This window comes from Danio rerio, chromosome 22, assembly GCF_052040795.2.
Source record: "Danio rerio strain M-AB ecotype USA chromosome 22, GRCz13ab, whole genome shotgun sequence".
Lineage (NCBI taxonomy): Eukaryota > Metazoa > Chordata > Actinopteri > Cypriniformes > Danionidae > Danio > Danio rerio.
This window is the reverse complement of record NC_141042.1, coordinates 7,480,169-7,500,667: the sequence shown is the minus strand read 5'-3', so window position 1 is coordinate 7,500,667 and position 20,499 is coordinate 7,480,169. Positions and strand designations below refer to the sequence as shown.

General features: G+C 34.4%; 1 protein-coding gene across 1 annotated transcript; it reads left to right on the top strand.

Moving 5' to 3' along the window:
- Nucleotides 1-218: 218 nt before the first annotated feature.
- fgfr1bl (fibroblast growth factor receptor 1b, like) lies at nt 219-20,339 on the top strand. Its single transcript, XM_087304816.1, has 11 exons — nt 219-357; nt 2,607-2,945; nt 3,947-4,070; nt 5,473-5,496; nt 8,084-8,217; nt 9,469-9,798; nt 12,363-12,707; nt 14,607-14,942; nt 15,862-15,990; nt 16,102-16,131; nt 18,761-20,339. The coding sequence occupies exons 1-10, from the start codon at nt 309-311 to the stop codon at nt 16,125-16,127; spliced, it is 1,836 nt and encodes a 611-aa protein (XP_087160942.1). The 5' UTR covers nt 219-308; the 3' UTR covers nt 16,128-16,131; nt 18,761-20,339.
- Nucleotides 20,340-20,499: the final 160 nt, after the last annotated feature.

Sequence of the window (20,499 nt, the reverse complement as noted above, 5' to 3'; positions counted from 1 at the left end):
TTAATGTTTCATCATATTGAGCAAAAAAAGGGGATTTTTGACAATTGACCCAGCCGAGGCTCGAACCAGCGACCTTCTTGCTGTAAGGCGACAGCACTACCTACTGCGGAATTAGTTTTTGTTTTTGTCATTCCTCAGAAATGACGAGGCGGCAGCATCTTCCCGTAATGGGCGTGGCTTTCAGGTTATGACATGTTGCGCTCTGTGGGAGCAGTCTCAGATAATTTCATCACTTCACACTCCAACAAGAACACTATAAATGTAACACATCTGCATCTTACTACTCTGTTTTTACTCAGAAACTGAACATGGAGCATTTCATTTTCCTCATTTTGCTGCTGTGTCTACACGAGAATGGTAAGACATTATTCAGCCCTTTTCCTAATAACGGTCAAAATAAACGTCACAGTTTAGTTTGACATCAATCTTTTTATCTGTAGTTCATTGTCTGTAACTATTTTGCTCTATCGTAGTCGTTCGTCGAGTTTCTTTCCTGGTCAACGATTATAAGCAGTCAAAATGAATAAATACACGTTTAAAACGTTTCTCTGTAAATGCTAATTTTGTACAGCAACTTAACATATATAGTGACGTAACGTGGTGCATTTAGTTTAACATTTGACATTAGACGTTCAGTTTAATGCCTTGTTCATTAAAGGGAATGTAAGCAACTTAAATGTATTTTTAGCTTATTTTAATGCATTTAATTGCATGTATTATTCCATGTGAATCGTTTTATTAAGTAATGTTTATGTTCTGTGAAATACGAAACAGATTGTATGTAAAACCACCCTTGTTTATTAAAGATAATAATTATCTGAGAAATTTGCAAGTCAAATCTGAAACAAACTGCTAAGTTTACTGAGTATATTTACAGTTCTAAAATTGATATTTAAAAAATTTACAATTAATTTATTTTTTAGGAGTATCAAACTGAATGTCTGCGAATGTCAAAAGTTAAACTTAATTTACAGAGTAAATATCTGTCTGTTGTACTTTAGTTAATCAAATGTTCCTGGAATAGTGTTGCTTCATACGTGTAATATCAAGACATTTGTGCTGCCCATTACATTACAAACCACAGGAGAGGGCAAATTGTTCAGCAGGATAGCGCTCCTTTTCATACTTCAGCCTCCACATCAAAGTTCATAAAAGAAAAGACGGTCAAGGTGCTCTAGGATTGGCCAGCCCAGTCACCAGAGATGAACATTATTGAGCATGTCTAGGGTAAGATGAAGGAGGAGGCATTAAAGATGAATCCAAAGAATCTTGATGAACTCTGGGAGTCCTGCAAAAATGCTTTCTTTGCCATTTCAGACAACTTATTAATAAGTTATTTGAGTCATTGTAGAGATGTATAGATGCAGTCTTCCAAGCTCATGGGAGTCATACACATTATTCATTATTTTTCCACTGCACCATGACTTTATATTTTATACTGTACATTATTTCTCCTATTTTATTTTGGTAAAATCAGCGTAATCTAGAGGCCTTTGCCTTTCATATAAGTCATTTCTGCTACCAAATGATTAACTAAAAGACACACACACATATATATATATATATATATATATATATATATATATATATATATATATATATATATATATATATATATATATATATATATATACATACATATATACATATATATATATATATATATATATATACACATATATATGTATACATATATATGTATACATATATATGTATATATGTGTGTGTGTGTGTGTGTATATATATATATATATGTATACATATATATGTATACATATATATATATATATATATATATATATGTATATATATATATATATATATATATATATATATATATATATATATATATATATATATATATATATATACATATATAAAACTGACCGGCCCACATTTAAAAAATTGGTCCGGCCCTTCTGGCATTTGCCAGAATTGCCAGATGGCCAGTCCGCCTCTGTCTGGCCATCTCTCAGTGATAGTACTCTTCGCGTCAAGATCAATCCCATGATCCCTCGCACTCTGCTAGTGTCTGACGTGAAAGGCACACTCAGGTTTTTCTGGATCCAACAGTGTATTGGTGATGTCTCGTAAAACAAAGTGTTGGAGTTCAATGAGTTTTCACTACGGTGTGCATGTGAATTTAGTATAAAATATAACACATAATCCTTAAACAAAGCCATGTGCATGTGCAAATGTCTATCTGTTTACTAAAGTACATCAGTTGGGAAGATATTCCTGGAATAGTGTTGCTTTGGATGCTTAAAAGTCTTTACACAAATAAGGAACTGCCCTTTTCTTCTTCTCCAGGTGTGTCTGCTGTTGATTCAAATGTAGAAGTGTTGGTGAAATATGAAGATTCAGTCACTCTACACACTGGTGTTAAAACAAATCAACAAAACTATATCAGATGGTATTATGATACGATTAAAATAGCTGAAATCAGAGGAGATCTCAGTGGTATAATATATGACATTATGAAATCATACTAATAGTAACATTATTATTATTACTATTATTATTATTATTAGAAAAATGTCTGTCACACCACACAAAAAGTAGTTTTGATATTGTTGATCTAATAATGAACTGTGCTTTTCTTCCAGGTGTGTCTGGTGTTGGTAAAGATGATGTGTCTGTGAGCAGAGGAGATTCAGTCACTCTACACACTGGTGTTAAAACCAACCAACAATACAGAATTGTGTGGTTTTATGAAGGCATTCGTATCGCTGTAATCAGTGGAGACCTCAGTTATATCTGTACAGATGTTCAATGCAATTATGGCACTGAGAGATTCAGAGGCAGACTGAAGCTGGATCATCAGACTGGATGTCTGACCATCATGTACAGCACATTCCAAGATGAAGGAGAATATGAAGTAGAGATCAGCAGCACCAGCGGCAGAGTCAGTGTAAAGACCTTCACCGTGTCCGTCATTCCAAGAGGTCAGTCATTGTGTTGTACGATTCAATCATTCAGAGGTGTTTTTCTGTTTTCCTGTGTGTTAATTCACAAACGGTAAATGCATCATTTCATCAAAAGCATTTCATTGAAAATAGTTTTAGATAGTGTTATATACAGTTGAAGTCAGAATTATTAGCCCCCCTATTTATTTTTTTCCCCAATTTCTGTTTAATGGAAAGAAGATTTTTTTTCAACACATTTCTAAACATTATAGTTTTAATATTTCTAATAACTGATTTATTTTATCTTTGCCATGATGACAGTAAATAATATTTTTCTAGATATTTTTCAAGACACTTCTATAAAGCTTAAAGTGAAATTTAAAGGCTTAACTAGGTTAATTAGGTTAACTAGGCAGGTTAGGGTAATTAGGCAAGTCATTGTATGATGATGGTTTGTTCTGTAGACTATCAGAAAGAATATATAGCTTACAGGGGCTAATAATTTTGTCCTTAAAATGGTTCATAAAAAATGTATAACTGCTTTTATTCTAGCTGAAATAAAACAAATAAGACTTTCTCCAGAAGAAAAAATATTATCAAACATACTGTGAACATTTCTTTGCTCTGTTAAACATCGTTTGGGAAATATTTAAAAAAGAAAAGAAAATTCAAAAGGGGGACTAATAATTTAGACCTCAACTGTATATCATATTTCATGTCCTTTAGTTACATTTTACACTCACGTTTTTTATATTTATATTTTTAGTAAACCGAGTATGTAAAAAGTATGACAAGTAAGTTTATAAACGTGAAATACCAGCAAGTGTTGCAAAATGAAATGTCAAAAATGAGGGCTGCACAATATATCCTTTAAGCATCAATGCTGCAACGTGTGCATCTGCATTAGTCACATTGCAGGACTTGTAATGTCATATTGGGAATATTAATATTAGCAAACTCTCTCTCTTAATAATAATAATAATTATAATAATATTAATAATAATAATAATAATAACAATATATTGTCTTTGTTGTGTCAGTTATATGTACATTAGGATTACCTTTTGCTGGTGTTGCTGTTATTGCTGCTGCTGTTCTGCTTCTTGTTGTTGCAATTGCTGGTGTGATTTGCTGCTGCTGCAAATGCAAAAGCAAGAAGAAAAAGTGAGTATTACATTCAGATGATGCAACAAGATGCACACATTTATATTTGGGGTGTAACAGTACACTGGTGTTATGATACAGTATGTACCACAGATTTGGGGTTTGGTACAGGTACAGTCCAACAGGAATATCAACAAATCCCCAAATCCCTGTTTGTTTTGAACAGGCAGACGTGTTTTTTTTCACAATCACATTCAGAACTAAAGGGCTTCTTGTGATGCATAAGTACAAAATCAACAGAATAATGAAAAATAAAACTTAATTTACACAATTAACTATGTATTAAACTTTCAAAGGTTGATTCCAACTTATTTCAACAGAATAATTGTGCATTGACTCAGTAAGCTTCTGAACTGTAATCTCTTATGAAAATTCAGCACTGACTGGAGGCCCATCATAACAGCGAGGGCAGTGGACAACAACTGTTCAATTGAGAGTGGTCTGGCTGCAGGCTTGGTGCAGTGCAATCTGAGCTGCATCCAATGCTTTTTAATGCGCTCACCTAACCCCACCCCTAACCCTACCCGTCACAGTGACGTCACTCACTCCATTGAGTGCATTGAGTCTGACATTCTATTGCTGAGTGATGCAATCTCAGCTTGCATCATAAAGGCTGCTATTGGTTCAATCTTGCGTGTGTGTGTGTGTGTGTGTGTGTGTGTGTGTGTGTGTGTGTGTGTGTGTGTGTGTGTGTTTGTGTGTGTGTGTGTGTGTGTTGTAGTTTCCGACCTTTCCATTAGTTAATCACGATCAGACTGGAGGTTTTCAGTACCAGAAGAAGACTTAATTTGCTCCTGCACCTCTTTTCTGCAGACTGCTCATCTTACACAAACCCAGTTCAAGCCTGGCTTGTGTTTACTGCACAGTACTGCATACTTTAGAGAACACAAAATCTTCCTTGGTATGGGTGAAGAACCAACTCTAGCGTTTCTATGTAAATGCAGTTGAGAGACGTGTGTGTGACCATCCGCGTCTTCTGCAGCACCTCGCACATGAGTGGCGCTCATTACTGTCAGTTCCACAGCAGTAGACCAACCAGAAGTACTCATAAGCGGGGCAAGAGTTTCTCGCGAGCTTTGGTTTATCAAGTTGACATGAAAACAGCAACATGGCAGAACTATTTGTGTTTTCAGATGCAAAGATGTATTATTTGTGAACTGCTGCTAAGTTGTTGCACTACCGAGTTCTTTTCTACCCTATTCCTGTGACTGGGCTGGCACATCTGGACTGACTGTATTCGTTGTGTGGGCGGATGTAGCAAACCGTCACCCCCATACCATGACTGTTTAAGATGAATACATATACCGTTACACCTCTAATATAAATATATAGTTTAAAACCAGTCTATAAACCTTATTTGTCAGAATTTGTTGTACTTATTGGTTGTAATTCTTCAATGTAGAATTCAGATGAAAAACTTGCTGATGCATTGAGGCTCTGTCCACACAAACACAGGTATGTTATACTCTTTTATATTACTACATATGTAAGTGATTTCTGTGTGTGAACTGGGTTTAAATGCAGAGCATGGAGGAAAAGAAGAAAACAAACAGTGTTTTCATGTGGAAAGTTTTCATTTTTATTTTATTGTAGGATGGAAAGCTACCTATAAAAAGATCTGTGTATCGCTCAACATGAAAATCCGCCAGCAAATGAACACATTAATGTGTATTGAAATCATTACATTGAGACGCCAATAATAGAGTTTATTTCTAAACAGGCAGACGGTGTTAAAGACTCATGGATGAACATAATTGGGCAGAGAATGACGCTGCCATCAAGATGCCCACCAATGTAATGCTAGTTCATCTGCTGACATATCCATTGAAAGAGAAGATGGGAAACCTAAAGAAACTCACAGGGAAACTAATCATCCTCTATGCGGTTTTTAACCAATATTTTTGTTATTTGATAGCACCAAAATCTCAAACAAACACGCACATAACTCAACAAAGAGGTGCAATACTTATTTCATCCACTGGGAGTCACTGCACATTTAAGAGTTTTATTCTGAAGTGAGTCATGATCAAATAATCAAGCACTGGTGGAGAACACACATTCATTCATTCATTTTCTTGTCGGCTTAGTCCCTTTATTAATCTGGGGTCGCCACAGCTGAATGAACCGCCAACCCATCCAGCAAGTGGATGCCCTTCCAGCTGCAACCCATCCCTGGGAAACATCACTCACACATTCACACACACACTACGGACAATTTAGCCTACCCAATTCACCTGTACTGCATGTCTTCGGACTGTGGGGGAAACCAGAGCACCCGGAGGAAACCCACGTGAAGACAGGGAGAACATGCAAACTCCACACAGAAACGCCAACTGAGCCGAGGTTCGACCCAGCGACTTTCTTGCTGTGAGGCGGCAGCACTACTGCGCCACTGCCTCGCCTGGTGGAGAACATAGAAACAGTTAATTCGCATTAAAATCAAAAACACTATAGCACAGGTGTCAAACTCATTTCCAAAAGGGCCGCAGCTCTGCACAGTTTAGTTCCAACCCTAATTAAACACACCTGATCAAACTAATTGAGTCCATCAGGCTTGTTTGAAACCTACAGGTAAGTGTGTTGGAGCAGGGTTGGAACTAAACCGTGCAGGGCTTCGGCCCTCCAGGAATTGAGTTTGACACCCCTGCACTAAAGCCTTTTAACTTCAAATCAAAGAGTGCTTTAGATTAATAAGATTATTTCAGTGTGTAGTTTTGGTAAAGTTGCGATCCAGATAAAAAACAACAACTGGTTATACTGGTTGTATAATCTTATACAAACAATAGATAACCTTTTTTTTAATGATTTTATTTATATGCTGCCTTTACAATTTTATTAGCATCTTGACAACGCTAGACAAAAGTATCCATGGCAAACTTAATACACTGTAATTATATAATAATAAATAATTAACAATATTCACATTATTCTAAACTGGTGTTTTCATCTGTTAGAGTTGACACATTTTAAAAGTGTTTGTTAAGAATCTTAGGAACAGAACCAGTGAAAACTGCACTGCATTGTACACTACATGACAAAAGTCTTGTTGTTGATCATTTGGAAAAGTGGCAGTTGGTGGATTTTTCTGATGAATCATCTGTTGAACTGCATCCCAATCATCATAAATACTGCGGAAGACCTATTGGAACCCGCATGAACCCAAGATTCTCAAAGAAATAAGTCAAGTTTGGTGAAGGAAAAGTCATGGTTTGGGGTTGCATTCAGTATGGGGGTGTGTGAGAGTTCTGCAGAGTGGATGGCAACATCAACAGCCTGAGGTATCAAGACATTTGTGCTGCCCATTATGTTATAAACCACAGGAGAAGGCAAATTCTTCAGCAGGATAGCGCTGCTTCTCATACTTCAGCTTCCACATCAAAGACTATAAGGTATCATCATTGTAATATAATACAAACAAATGTTAATGTTTGATAATATTAAAAAATTATGAAATATTTGACTGATTTTTAAAAATGTAATGGATATGCTCCATCTCCCTTATGTGAGTTTGTGACACATTAGAGTAATAATGGTAGAGCAACCAATCTATTACTAGAGGAGACTACTGTGCAGTTTAGACGTACTTCTCAGTTAGAGCCAGTCATTTCTGGAACACACTTCCTATTGGTTTAAGGGGTCTTACAAATTATTCCACATTTAAATACAAGTTAAAAGCCAATCAAGTTAATAATCGTGTAATTTTTTTTTTTTTTTTAGCTTTTTTTTATGAAATTCTTATTATGTTTTGTCATTTTGATGTATGTAACTTTACTGTAATTGTATGTGTAAATGGGTTTTTTGATTTTAGGTTGCCTTTTTAAAATCTGTCAACAGATGAAATGAGTCTTTGTGTCTTATTTACAGTTTTACTGCTAATGAGCATTGTCCCTGTCAAATAAATATTTTCAAATTACACTTGAAACTCTTTTTATCATACTACGGTTTTAGGACGCAGCAAAAAGACTTGTTTTGTAGGAAGATTGAAAAAACGTCGGTCTACGTAATTGTAAACTAGTAATTTCATGGCGTCGTCGATCGACAGATGGACTTTATTTCGCTGAATCAAGGCTCACCTTTGACCAGAAAGGGAACATGAAAGTCTTATTTTCTCTCTTTTTGCTACTGTTCTTAACGTTACACGAGAATGGTAAGACATTTAACGTTAAGCCTGTTTTGAACACTCATAACATCGACATTTTAGCTTCACGTCAAACTTATCTGTAGTTTATTTGTCTATATTTTCCCTGATTGTTGTTGTTTTTCGTGTATCTCTAGTGTAATGGACGCTATACTTGATTGTTGAACGATGCAGAAATTTAACCTAAGTTAAGTTAGTAGCCCAGCCCAGTTTAAATAAGTTAAACTTTTGACATAAACATTCACTTTGACATCCATAAAACTCTGCTCATTTGATGGTTTAAGCTCAAATTGAGTCCGATATCATGAAAACACTTTGTATAACACAATGTTAATTTAAAGATTAAAAATAAATGATTTGACCATGTTTTGACTGTTTTAAATGATGAATGTTAAAGTAATTTAAAGAATGACTGTTTTAAATAATGGTTTACGCAACATACAAACATAATAATGTTGCACTACTATACTTGACTTGACTGGTTTTATTGTAAAAAAAAACAAGAAAACATGTTAAATGAGAATCTGAAATATTTATTGCATACTTCAAAAAGTAAAGGTGATTTAGTATTCAAAAATGTTTTATTTTGATTATGTTTTTAAATAACACTTCATATTTTCAGTAGTATATGTATTAATTCTGGTACTTTTACCTTACACCGACATATCAACTTCTACCAAATGGTTAATATTTTAGAAATTATGGGATGTTTTTAAAAAATACATTGAGTGTGCTAACTAGTGACATTACGAATTAAGAAATGCAATGCAATTTTTTTATTTTATTTATTTATTTATTTATTTTTTTTGGTGGGGCATACAAGAATAAACCAAGGTTTTTTACTTCAAGGTGAAAACCCTACTTTGTGTTTGTACTGCTTTTAATTATTCCAGATCTTTTTTTTAATGAAATTAAAAGATTTTAGAATTTGTATCATGTGTTAACACTAAAAAATTTATTTAATTTATGTATTAATTTGGTTGTTGGTTTTTAATTGTATATTTATTATTAAAATGTTCCTTCCATGAAAGTTTGGCAGGAAAGCCTTGGTTGCTGACATGGCATTAAATAAAAAATACATTACATTACATTTTGTTGGTGGGGCAGTTAAAGGGTTAAATCAAATATGACATTATGAAATCATACTAATAGTAACATTATTATTATTACTATTATTGTTATTAGAAAAATGTCTGTCACACCACACAAAAAGTAGTTGTGATATTGTTGATCTAATAATGAACTGCGCTTTTCTTCCAGGTGTGTCTGGTGTTGGTAAAGATGATGTGTCTGTGAGCAGAGGAGATTCAGTCACTCTACACACTGGTGTTAAAACCAACCAACAATACATAATTGTGTGGTTGTATGAAGGCATTCGTATCGCTGTAATCAGAGGAGACCTCAGTTATATCTGTACAGATGTTCAATGCAATAATGGCACTGAGAGATTCAGAGACAGACTGAAGCTGGATCATCTGACTGGATCTCTGACCGTCATGAACACCAGACTCAGAGATGCTGGAGAATATCAGCTACTGATCAGCAGCAGCAAAAGCATCAATGAAATGATCTTCAGAGTTGTTGTTAAAGGTGAGTCAATATGTTTAACGAATGTGTTAATGATGTGTTTACTGGATCTTCCAGAGGTGTTTATCTTCACCTATATATTAATCCACAATACACAGATTCTTCACAAACACATTTAGTGTTAAAGTGGAGTGTGTAGCTGTAACTACAAGTCTAGTTTAGTGTGATTTTTTGATTTTGATATATATAGTGATAAACTGTATCTAAAGTTTCACCAAATGATTGAATAGCACTATTTAGAAACAATTTATAGTCATTCTTTCTTTTAATGTTCACATTTCGCTATTAGCAAACCATTAACTATGACTTTTACTTCAATAAACTCCTAAATTGCTCCTTTTTAATAGCAATGAAGGTAGTTTAGGTGTTGGGATAGGGATGTAGAATATTATAATTATAATAATATTAACCTGAAAATATATTTAAAAAAAAAACACTTAGCAAATTATAAATTTGAGACCATGCATGATCAAACTCTCTACCCTAGATGTCGAATTGGACATTCTAGGTTGACTCATTTGTATTTACTGAATAACGAAGCACCACCTAAATGTAATTACTGCCAGGCTGCTCTTACCATGAAAAATATTTTGCTGGAATGTGGAAGTTTGGATACCATTAGACAAAATTTTTATAAGGAGAGTATTTTGGACATTTTAAAAAGGTACCACCAGGAAGAATCTTAAATCATTTATGAAAAATTGAACTGAAAAATCATATTAAACTTTGAATATATTTTTGTGTGAATTTTATTTATTTCTATTTTATATGTTTGTCTAAGTAACTTTTTATTGGAATACGAATTTGTATAAGAAGTTGCTGATGTGGCAATAATTAAATAATAAATAAATTAAAATAATATTATAATAATAATCATGCAGAATATTTAGGTTATAAGTGGGGCTAGACAGAATCTGCAGACATTTTTTGCTATTTTTTTGCTGATAATTTTGTTAAAAATCTGCAGATTTATGCGGAATGATTTTGAAAGTATGACAACTAAACTGAGGAAGGCATTGTGCCGAAACGTCTGCGTCTTTTAATCACCCGAAGAATATAAGAAAATAAATATTGAAAAACAGTGCGAAGCAATTACTTGAGTGCGAATCATTATCTTTTTTGTCAATACTAGTATGACAACTAAAACCTAAATATATAAAATAAAAAATACATTTTAACTTTCATTTAATGTTTACAATGCAAATGCAATTAGATCCACGTTATTTGGTAAACAAAGCAAATCTCTCATATAATATATCTACTAAAAGACAGAAAATATTACTTTACAAACTGTATTGTGAATAAATTACATGAACATTTTCATATTAGTCAATAGTTATACTGAAATTTATTTAAAAACTTAATAAATATAAATTTACATGCATATACACAAGTAAATAAACTGAATCAATAACAGGTTTGAAATCTGCAGAATGCGCGTGCAGATTCCATATGGGCCTAGTTATAAGTACTAATAAGCAGCCAATATCTTAATAACAAACATGCTAATAAGCAATCATTTAATTAATTAATCATAAAGTGTTTCCAAATGTATTAATTTAAATTAAAAGCAATGATGAAAGTGAAGTAAGCAGTGCGTCCTTTGTGGTTTTGTAAATACAAGTGTAAAAACTACATTTTAACGTCTTTTTTGTAAAAAATAATGCAATTAAATTATTATTTATTAAACTTTCAATTAGCAAAGTGTCTTGTGCCAGAATACTTCTCTCTCAGGCCTTAAAGAGCATGCAAATGACAAAGCTATTTTGTGCTCTATTGAATTGAGATCTGGTGACTGTGGAGGCCATTTGAGTACAGTGAACATTGTCATGTTCAAAATCCACAAGTCTCGTGTTCTGAACTGTGACTCTTGCTCAGATACAATCCTAACTCAACATTAAATATCTATGCAATGTGACTATTCTGTATGCACACATTGCAATATCAATGCTGCAGCAATATATTGTGCAGCTCTAGTCACTAAATAAAAATTGGGCCAAATAAGTAAAAATGTAGACTAATTTATGCAAAGATTCAGACAGCTGGACTAATATTATTTGGTATATTTCTGCTGTGTGTTTGCCCGTTACATTATGAATTATGATATATTTGTCTACGCTTAGTTAGTCATGGGCTGGTATAAGTTTCGGACAGTATGATAACCTTGGATAAATGTGCCACAGTTTCACGGTATGACGGTATTGTGATTACTACTCTGTAATAAGTTCATTTTAAAAGTCTGAGTAAAAAAACAACAACTTCTTTACCCATTGAACACAATATATTTTATCTTAGGAAACATATCAGGCTAACTAATTAAAATAAATCATTGATTTCAAAACTCAGATTTATTAACAACACATAAAAACATTTAAAAAAACCTTACATACACAAACAGTATAACAGAAACGGTATAACAGTGGTTTTAAAACCTTAACTTTCCTAAATCACTGTAAACCTTGAAACTGGTTATCATCCCATCTTTTTGACACAAACACATTTTCCACATCTGGTTTTGTGTATTATTTCAATAACGACTTGCTCTTAACTGTTTTTTTCTTCTTCAGATGTCTATTGGGTTGATGAAGACGATAATGATGAAGAGTCAGTATCAGTGATTGAGGGAGATTCAGTCACTCTACACACCGGTGTTAAAACAGACCAACAGGACAGAATTGTGTGGTTTAATGAAGGCAGTCGTGTCGCTGTAATCAGCGGAGATCTCAATGTTATCTGCACTGACGTTCAGTGTGATAACAGCACTACGAGATTCAAAAACAGACTGAATCTGGATCATCAGACTGGATCTCTGACCATCATGAACAGCAGAAACACAGATGCTGGAGAATATCAGCTACTGATCTTTAGCAGCTTCCGCTTGAGTAAAAAGATCTTCAGAGTTGTTGTTCATGGTGAGTCATAATGTTTAATAGAAGAAGTACATTTAAATCTCTTCATTAATGTGTTTATGTTGTGTCAAAGTGGAGTGTGTTGCTTTAACGACAAGTCTAGTTCAGTGTGAGTTTAAAGAGTTTTTCTAGTTTTAATAGTTTTGTTCTGGTGCACAGGACAGATTCCCATCTCATCAAGTCTGATCAGCTTTTATCATCACCTCTTTAAATACAACTATAATTTCACATTCATAGATCTTATTATTCAAGTAATTTAATGACAACAACAATAATAGAATTTTAGTTCTGTAAATAGAACTTTTCTGACCAAAAGTCAAACAAGACGCATTTTAACTGATGTTTAAATAATGATACATTCTGACAGTGAATGTATTTTATATCAGTCAGTCAGTCTCTGGATAAATATGGATATATATCTCTGGATATTTTGTATATTTCAGCTGTTTGTTTGCTTGGTACATTATGAATCCTGATATACACTCATCGGCCACTTTATTAGGCACACCTTACTAGTAAGGGGTTGGATCTAGGCATGGGCTGGTATAAGATTCTGATGGTATGATAACCTTGGATAAAAATATCATGGTGATTACTGCTTTAAAATATAAGCTCTTTTTAAATGTCTGGGTAAAAAACAAAAATATTTTCCCCCTGTGAACAGAATATGTTTTGTTTTGACCAAACTTATTTTGGAAAAGTAATCATGTCAGGTTAAACAATTCCAATGAATTGACTTCTGTGGTCTTAAACATTTTTAAACACAGATTTCATTGCAGTTTAAAATGGCATCTTTAGATATATTTTCTGCTGTATATACTGTTGTCCTAAAAAACTTGAAACAAAATATATGAAAAAAAAACAAAAACGTACATAATTCTGTAGGAACGGTACAGAAGAAAATTTTGGTGGTTTTAAAACCATGACTTTTCCAAACCCCGGTATATGTTGAAAATGGTTACCATTCCATACCTACTGTAGTTGGACTCACTTTTTTGCCTTCAGAACTGCCTTAATCCTTTGTGGCATAGATTCAACAAGGTACTAGAAATATTCCTCCAATTTTGGTCCATATTGACATGATAGCATCACGTAGTTGCTGCAGATTTGTTGGCTGCACATCCATGATGTGAATCTCCCGTTCCACCACATACCAAAGGTGCTCTATTGGATTGAGTTCTGGTGACTGTGGAGGCCATTTGAGTACAGTGAACTCGATCATTTTTAAGAAACCAGTTTGAGATGATTTTATGACGCTTGATGATTTTATGATTTTATGATGATGATGACGCTTTATGACGTGGCATGTTATCCTGCTGGAAGTAGCCATCAGAAGATGAGTACACTGTGGTCATAAAGGGATGGACATGGTCAGCAACAATACTCAATTAGGCTGTGGTGTTGATACAAACCTCAATTGGTACTTATGGCCATTCTTCTCTGGCATTAACAAAGCATTTGCGCCCACAGAACTGCCACTCGTTGGATATTTTCTCTTTTTCAGACCATTCTCTGTAAACCCTAGAGATGGTTGTGCGTGAAAATCCCAGTAGATCAGCAGTTTCTGAAATATTCAGACCAGCCTGCATGGTGCCAACAACCATGCCACGTTCAAAGTCACTAAAATCAACTTTCTTCCCCATTCTGATGCTCAGTTTGAACTGCAGCAGATCGTCTTGACCATGTCTACATGCCTAAATGCATTCAGTTGCTGCCATGTGATTGGCTGATTACAAATTTGCGTTACCAAACAGTTGGACAGATGTACCTAATAAAGTGGCCTGTAAGTGTGTGTGTATTTCTCAGCTCACTGTCTTTACGACACAAACACATTTTCCCCACACCTTTTTGTGTATTATATTTAAATAATAATGAATTGCTCTTAACTGTTCTTTTCTTCAGATGTCCATTGGGTTCAAGAAGTGAAAGTGGAAGTGTCCGTGACGGATGGATATTCAGTCACTCTAAACACTGACACTACAACAAAGCAGCTCCACAAAATTAAATGGTATTTCAATAACATTTGTGTTGCTCAGATCAGAGGAGATCTCAGTTACATCTGCACAGATGTTCAGTGCGATGAAGGCGCTGAGAGATTCGGAGACCGACTGAAGCTGGATCATCAAACTGGATCTCTGACCATCATGAACATCAGAAACAGAGATAGAGGAGAATATAAACTGGAGATCATCAGCAACAGAGGCAGCAGAAGAAAGATCTTCAGAGTTCTTGTTGATGGTGAGTCTGACAAAGTATTTGATTATTAATTATTATTCATATTAGCTGGTATACTAAGCTAGAACTGCAATTAAATGACGTAGCTGTGATGTATGTATATGTAGCTGTACTGTACATGTGATGTTAGCGCGTGTTTAGATCAGATCATAACCTTCTAATGTGCAGAGCTGTGTGTGTTAGTCTAGTGTAACCACAGATGATGCACTTTGAATACACTTTATATTGATAAGGGTGGTCAATGATCGATTATATATAATTAAACGTGTGATTATATGCACCCATGACGGTTCAATGCAGCCTCAGATTTTGTCATAATAATGTGGGAAAAATCTTCAAATGCTTTGTCATGACAGTCGTCCATCCAGATTGCAGCACCACGAGGCTCAGCTAAGCACTGTTTGTGTGGTGCTTTGGGTTTTCCACATCAAGAATGGATCAGAGCTTCAGAGAGGGGCGTGGTGAGCTGCAGCTCATTATCATTTAAAGATACAGGCACCAAAATGGGTCACTGTGGACTGAGGTGTTTTTGAAAAGGTAAAAGGGTGTTTATTTACACTTGAAGAATTTAACCAAAGAAAGTTATAGACTTTTGATTAAGGCCTCAGAATCATTTCAGTTTGTGAAAAAGGGTGTCCCATGTCAGCAATTTAATGGATCACCTGTTTCATTCAGATTTGTTTGCCTAAAATGTTCAACACTTAAACATCAAGTGGCATGCTGTGTTATCAATGCAATATTTTCTGCTTACAGTTCTAATGTTATTATCATAAAAATGCTTAACATTTGTTTTCTCTGTGCTCCAGTTTTCTCACTGTTTTGATGTTTTAGCGTAGTTCATCCAATTGATGAGTAGAAATGTGTGATCATCCAATTTCTCAGTCACTCTTTTAAAAATAACATCTGGTCTTCATATATCCAGATTCTGGGCCGTTTTCAGCTGCTGTACCAAGACTATATGAAATTGTTGCTATTGCTGCTGCTGTTCTGCTTCTTGCTGCTGCAGTTTCTGGTGTAATTTGCTGCTACAAGAGCAAAGCAAATGGTAAAAGTGAGTATAACGTTCAGATTAAGTAAAAAGATGGACATATGATGTATATTACATTCATAGATTTGTTTTAAAGCGTCAGAATGTTTAATTGAGTTTGTTTTAATTCTTCAGTCAGACTCCAGGAGGCAGCGGAGTGATCAGGTGAGATATTGTGAGCACAAGTCATCAAAACTGTTATGCAATAAGTTAAATGGCAAAGCATTTCTTTATTTAAACGATTATGAAACCCCCTACTTTCAGTTTAAGGGTGTTTTCACACCTAGACTTTTGATTCGGAACCTGGCACATTTCCCCAGTTAACGCGGGTCATTTGGCATATGTGAATCCAGCAATCACGCTATAATCAAAACAATTGGTCTCGGCTCGATTGAAACGAACTCTGTAGTGGATCGAATGTAGTGCGAAAGCAATACGATCCGAGCCAGGCTATATTACAGTGTATTATGAATATGTAATAGGCATATATGGCAGTATGAAGAGAGAATTATGAGTAGTGCGGGAGGTCATTCCTACTGGTAAATGTGCATTTCATGTCAAATACGAAAGTGAAAGTATGTTAACTATTAACGAGAGCTGTTAATCCATTTTAAAATTGACTGAACCGCAGTCTTGGTTTATCTGTTATTTCTTTCTAAGATGTAAAGCCTATAATGCATAAGTCAATGGCTATGTATGAGAAAGCCTTACCTCTGATTTATATTCGATGACAATATATGTGAATGTCACCATTCAAAATTAAAGCAAAGCTTTTCACTTATAATGTCTTATTGCTCATCGTCATAAATTAAAATAAGGACTTATGGCTGCTGAGCGGGACTCTGCTAAATAAACCCTGAAACTCTGACCAATGTGAGGAGAGTTTACTCGCACGTGACTTATTTTAACTCTTTTGGTCTGTTTAGAAACTTTGCCATGTGAAAGCGAACTGCACCAAGAACAAAGTGCAAAAAAGGAGAAATTTTTATTCTTGTTTCGAAACAAAATAATCGATCCACAGGTGTGAAAGCACCCCAAGTCTACCTCAGAATTTTTTTACAAATTGCTCTGAGATGGGTGTGGAGCGCTGTGAGCAGAGGGAGGAAGTGGGCATAGTGGGCGTGTAGTCATAATTAATTAAGAAGCAGCATCTTCTCGTTGGATAAAAAAAACTCTGCTATGAATAATATTGACAAACCAATGCATCATCACTCTACTAGCAGATTCACACTACCTGATCCAGCCCTAAAAATTATTTTAAACCCAGAAGATGAAATTAGCTGACAGAAGATCTATATTATCCAGTTTTCCCCACAATTAAAGCTGATTTTCTTAACTGATGCTCAACACAAATCTGGTAAAGTCTCAAAGTACTCCAGGGTGTCTTGAACCTTTAAGAGAGATCGTTTACCAAAAAATTATAATTCACTCACTATTTACTCTCTCAGGGTGTCTACTGGGGCTTAAAAGTATTACAAGTTGATTAAAAAAATCAAAAAACATTGATTGGCCCTTAAAACATACTAATAAGTCTTTGATTATACAGTGTGTAGTTGTATGCTAAAGTTCACCTGAATTTAGTCTGCTAATATTGGTTTACTGTGTAGTTTATGAAATTGATCAAATCATGCTAGATTTGATTTTTGTTTACCGAGATGACACCGTTGGCAACATCATTATTTCTGCTGCTGCTTTATAGGCACCACTGGCTGGATTAGCATTTTTAATTAGTATATTAATACACAAATTTAACCAATCCTAAACTAAAACAGTATTACATTTTCAGCTAAGTTTAGCAACTTATAAAGTATCAAAATAAAGTGTTGCAACAGACTCAAAATATCATAAGAGAGACAATGCGGACCAGGTAAATTGTAAAGAGAAATGATTTATTACCAAATAACATACAGTACTTAACAAAGCATATTTAAAGCAACCAAAGTCAGTCTAAGTCAGTGGTAAAGAACATGTGCATGGTAGTGAACTGAGTTCATGGTCCAAACCAAAATAAAATAATCAAAACAACAGGCAGGAAGGTCCGGCTAATTGAGCTCTACGTTCATGGCAAATGTTGGACTCCTTATAGACAGCAGATAATGGGTGTCAGGTGAGATGACCCACCCACAAATCATGAACCATGCAGTCTCTGCAAATCACAAAAACACAACCAAAATAACCAGTTCCAACACTAGACCTTACATATGGTGTGTAGTTTACATTTTAAAACTGTAGTTGGAAATGGCACATGTAAATGATATAATAAAATGCTTATTTTATAGCAATCACAGAGAATGTTAATGTAATTAAATAAAGAAATGCATTGCCTGGAGACTCGTCACACCCGACATTATCATCATCATCATCACTGAACACACTGTTATGCTGTCTGTGAAATGCACAAGTTTTCTTTCCATTCGGCGCGCAGTATTAAATTCCAATACAAAAACACTCTCCTATCAATCTTTACTTCATACTCGCATCCAGCAGCTGAGAGTTTTTCTCAAGGAAATGTTCCTAAATGAAAGTGAAAGTCCCAAATTGCTTTAAAGTTGAAAAATTAAAAATGAAACGCCCATAATTGCATAAAACTCCAGAGGTAACATTGGATAGGGTGGTGATGGAGTGACTTGTACCTTAATCAAATTATTCTCTTATTTACATTACGGTAAATAATTAGATGTCAGTAAACGGATGTCCATGTAAATGTAGTCATTGTACATTAAAGATGGGTTATTAATTTCAAAGGACAGCTCCATGTCTTCTGTCTTCCTCATTTTAATTTTTTTCTCAACAGGCAAAAGGTGTTGAAGACTGTCCTGATCAGAATGACACTCTATTGATGAAAACTATTAGCAACTCGTCCACCAATCAGACTGAAGCTGCCATCGAGACGCCAACGTAACACTGGTTTATTGTTTAACTTTCATTGAACAAGAAGATGGGCAACTAGAAGGAACTCATTTCTGGTGACCTAAGTGTTAGCCAGTTCTGACTGATTTTTAGTTTATATATTTTTATATATCTTAAAGGTGCAGTAGGTGGTCTGGGAAAATCCTAACTTTAACCTGATAGCATTGAAAATGCATGTCATTCACTGCATGAAAATTGCTGTTCAAAGCCACGCTTTCATAGCTTTAAGTCATGAACGTGTACTAAATGGACGACCACAAGCAACATTACAGCACTACATCGTGTGTTATTCACCAGTGAGAAATCTTTACAATAGGGTTGACATGATACTGGAATTCGGTACCAATCGATACTGAAATTGTAAAAACCTCAGTGTACCGCAAACATTAAAGCGCAGCAGAAATGAATGTGATTGGTCATGAAGGTCATCAGTTCACCGAACTCACATCTGTTTCATCTCCTAAATATTTATTAATAGACTGCTCTAATGAGGGTTTCAAAATGGGTTGGATCATTTCTTGAATGCTGACCCTAATTTGTTATGCTTTTATATCCCTAAATTGATCTTTGCAAAGTGTGGAGGTCTAAAATTATTATTAGCCTGTGATTTTTGGTTGAAAAAAACAAACAAACTCCCAATTGTTTCTCATATAAAGATTGGAAGCCTGTAAGCTTGAATTTATTTATTTTTTTATGAAATATTGGTTGAACAGGAGTCCTTTTTATTTTAGATTTATAAAAAAAGCACAGTAACCATTATTTTTTAAAATTATTTTTATAGTTTCCTTTAATTTAGGGGGATATATTAATAGGTTATTATTTCCATTTCAGCCTTACTATTACATCTGTAGGACTTGTGCTTATACATTAGCATAAATGAAGATTATTAACTGTAACAAATGTTGGATTAGATTAGAATAATCATTGTTAATAAAGTGAACTTAAATGGTAACAGTTTACAATAAGGTTGTATTAGTTAATGCATTTAGTAAAAATGACAAACAAGGGCCAAAACGCAACCTTGATAAGTGGGCCGAAGGGAAATATAGCATGGGTAATATCCTAATTTATTAAAAATATTTAAAAGTAGTTAGAAAACTTTGCTTTACATTGAATAATACAGCATTTTTTTTATTATATAATGAACTTACAGTATTACACAAATTACAGTAAAACAAAAACAATCTCAGTTGTAACAGAGTGGAGTTACGCTAGTTTTTGCCTTCATTTGCTCTTCAATGTTTTTCTGAGTAACATTATTTACATTTTAAAAATCATATTTGTTACATTTAATTGAATTATTTTATTTGTAGCTCAGCAATAAAACAAACAAAAAAGGTTGCGTCAAGCTAGAACTGATAATCTCTTTTGTCGGCATTCGCCCCAACCACCTCCATAATTCTTACTCTCTTTTCAGATGGGATGGCTTGCCAAATCAAAGGTTACAATGGGCTAACTTTGGCCTGCGAGCCCTACTTTGGGTATCTCTGCTTTAAAAAAAAATGAAATATGTTTGTCTCTACGTTAGAGCTCAATATTAATAACATAAGCACTCACAAATCAGTTTATTAACATTTCGTGCACTTTTAAACTTGAAAAATTAAAGTTTGTTTTCTACTCAAA

Excerpts from the sequence above, each read along its gene's own strand:
- fgfr1bl (XM_087304816.1), top strand. The coding sequence starts at position 309 with ATGGAGCATTTCATTTTCCTCATTTTGCTGCTGTGTCTACACGAGAAT. Across the intron at positions 358-2,606 it reads GCTGTGTCTACACGAGAATG|GTGTGTCTGGTGTTGGTAAA; the intron begins GTAAGACATTAT and ends CTTTTCTTCCAG. Across the intron at positions 8,218-9,468 it reads CTTAACGTTACACGAGAATG|GTGTGTCTGGTGTTGGTAAA; the intron begins GTAAGACATTTA and ends CTTTTCTTCCAG.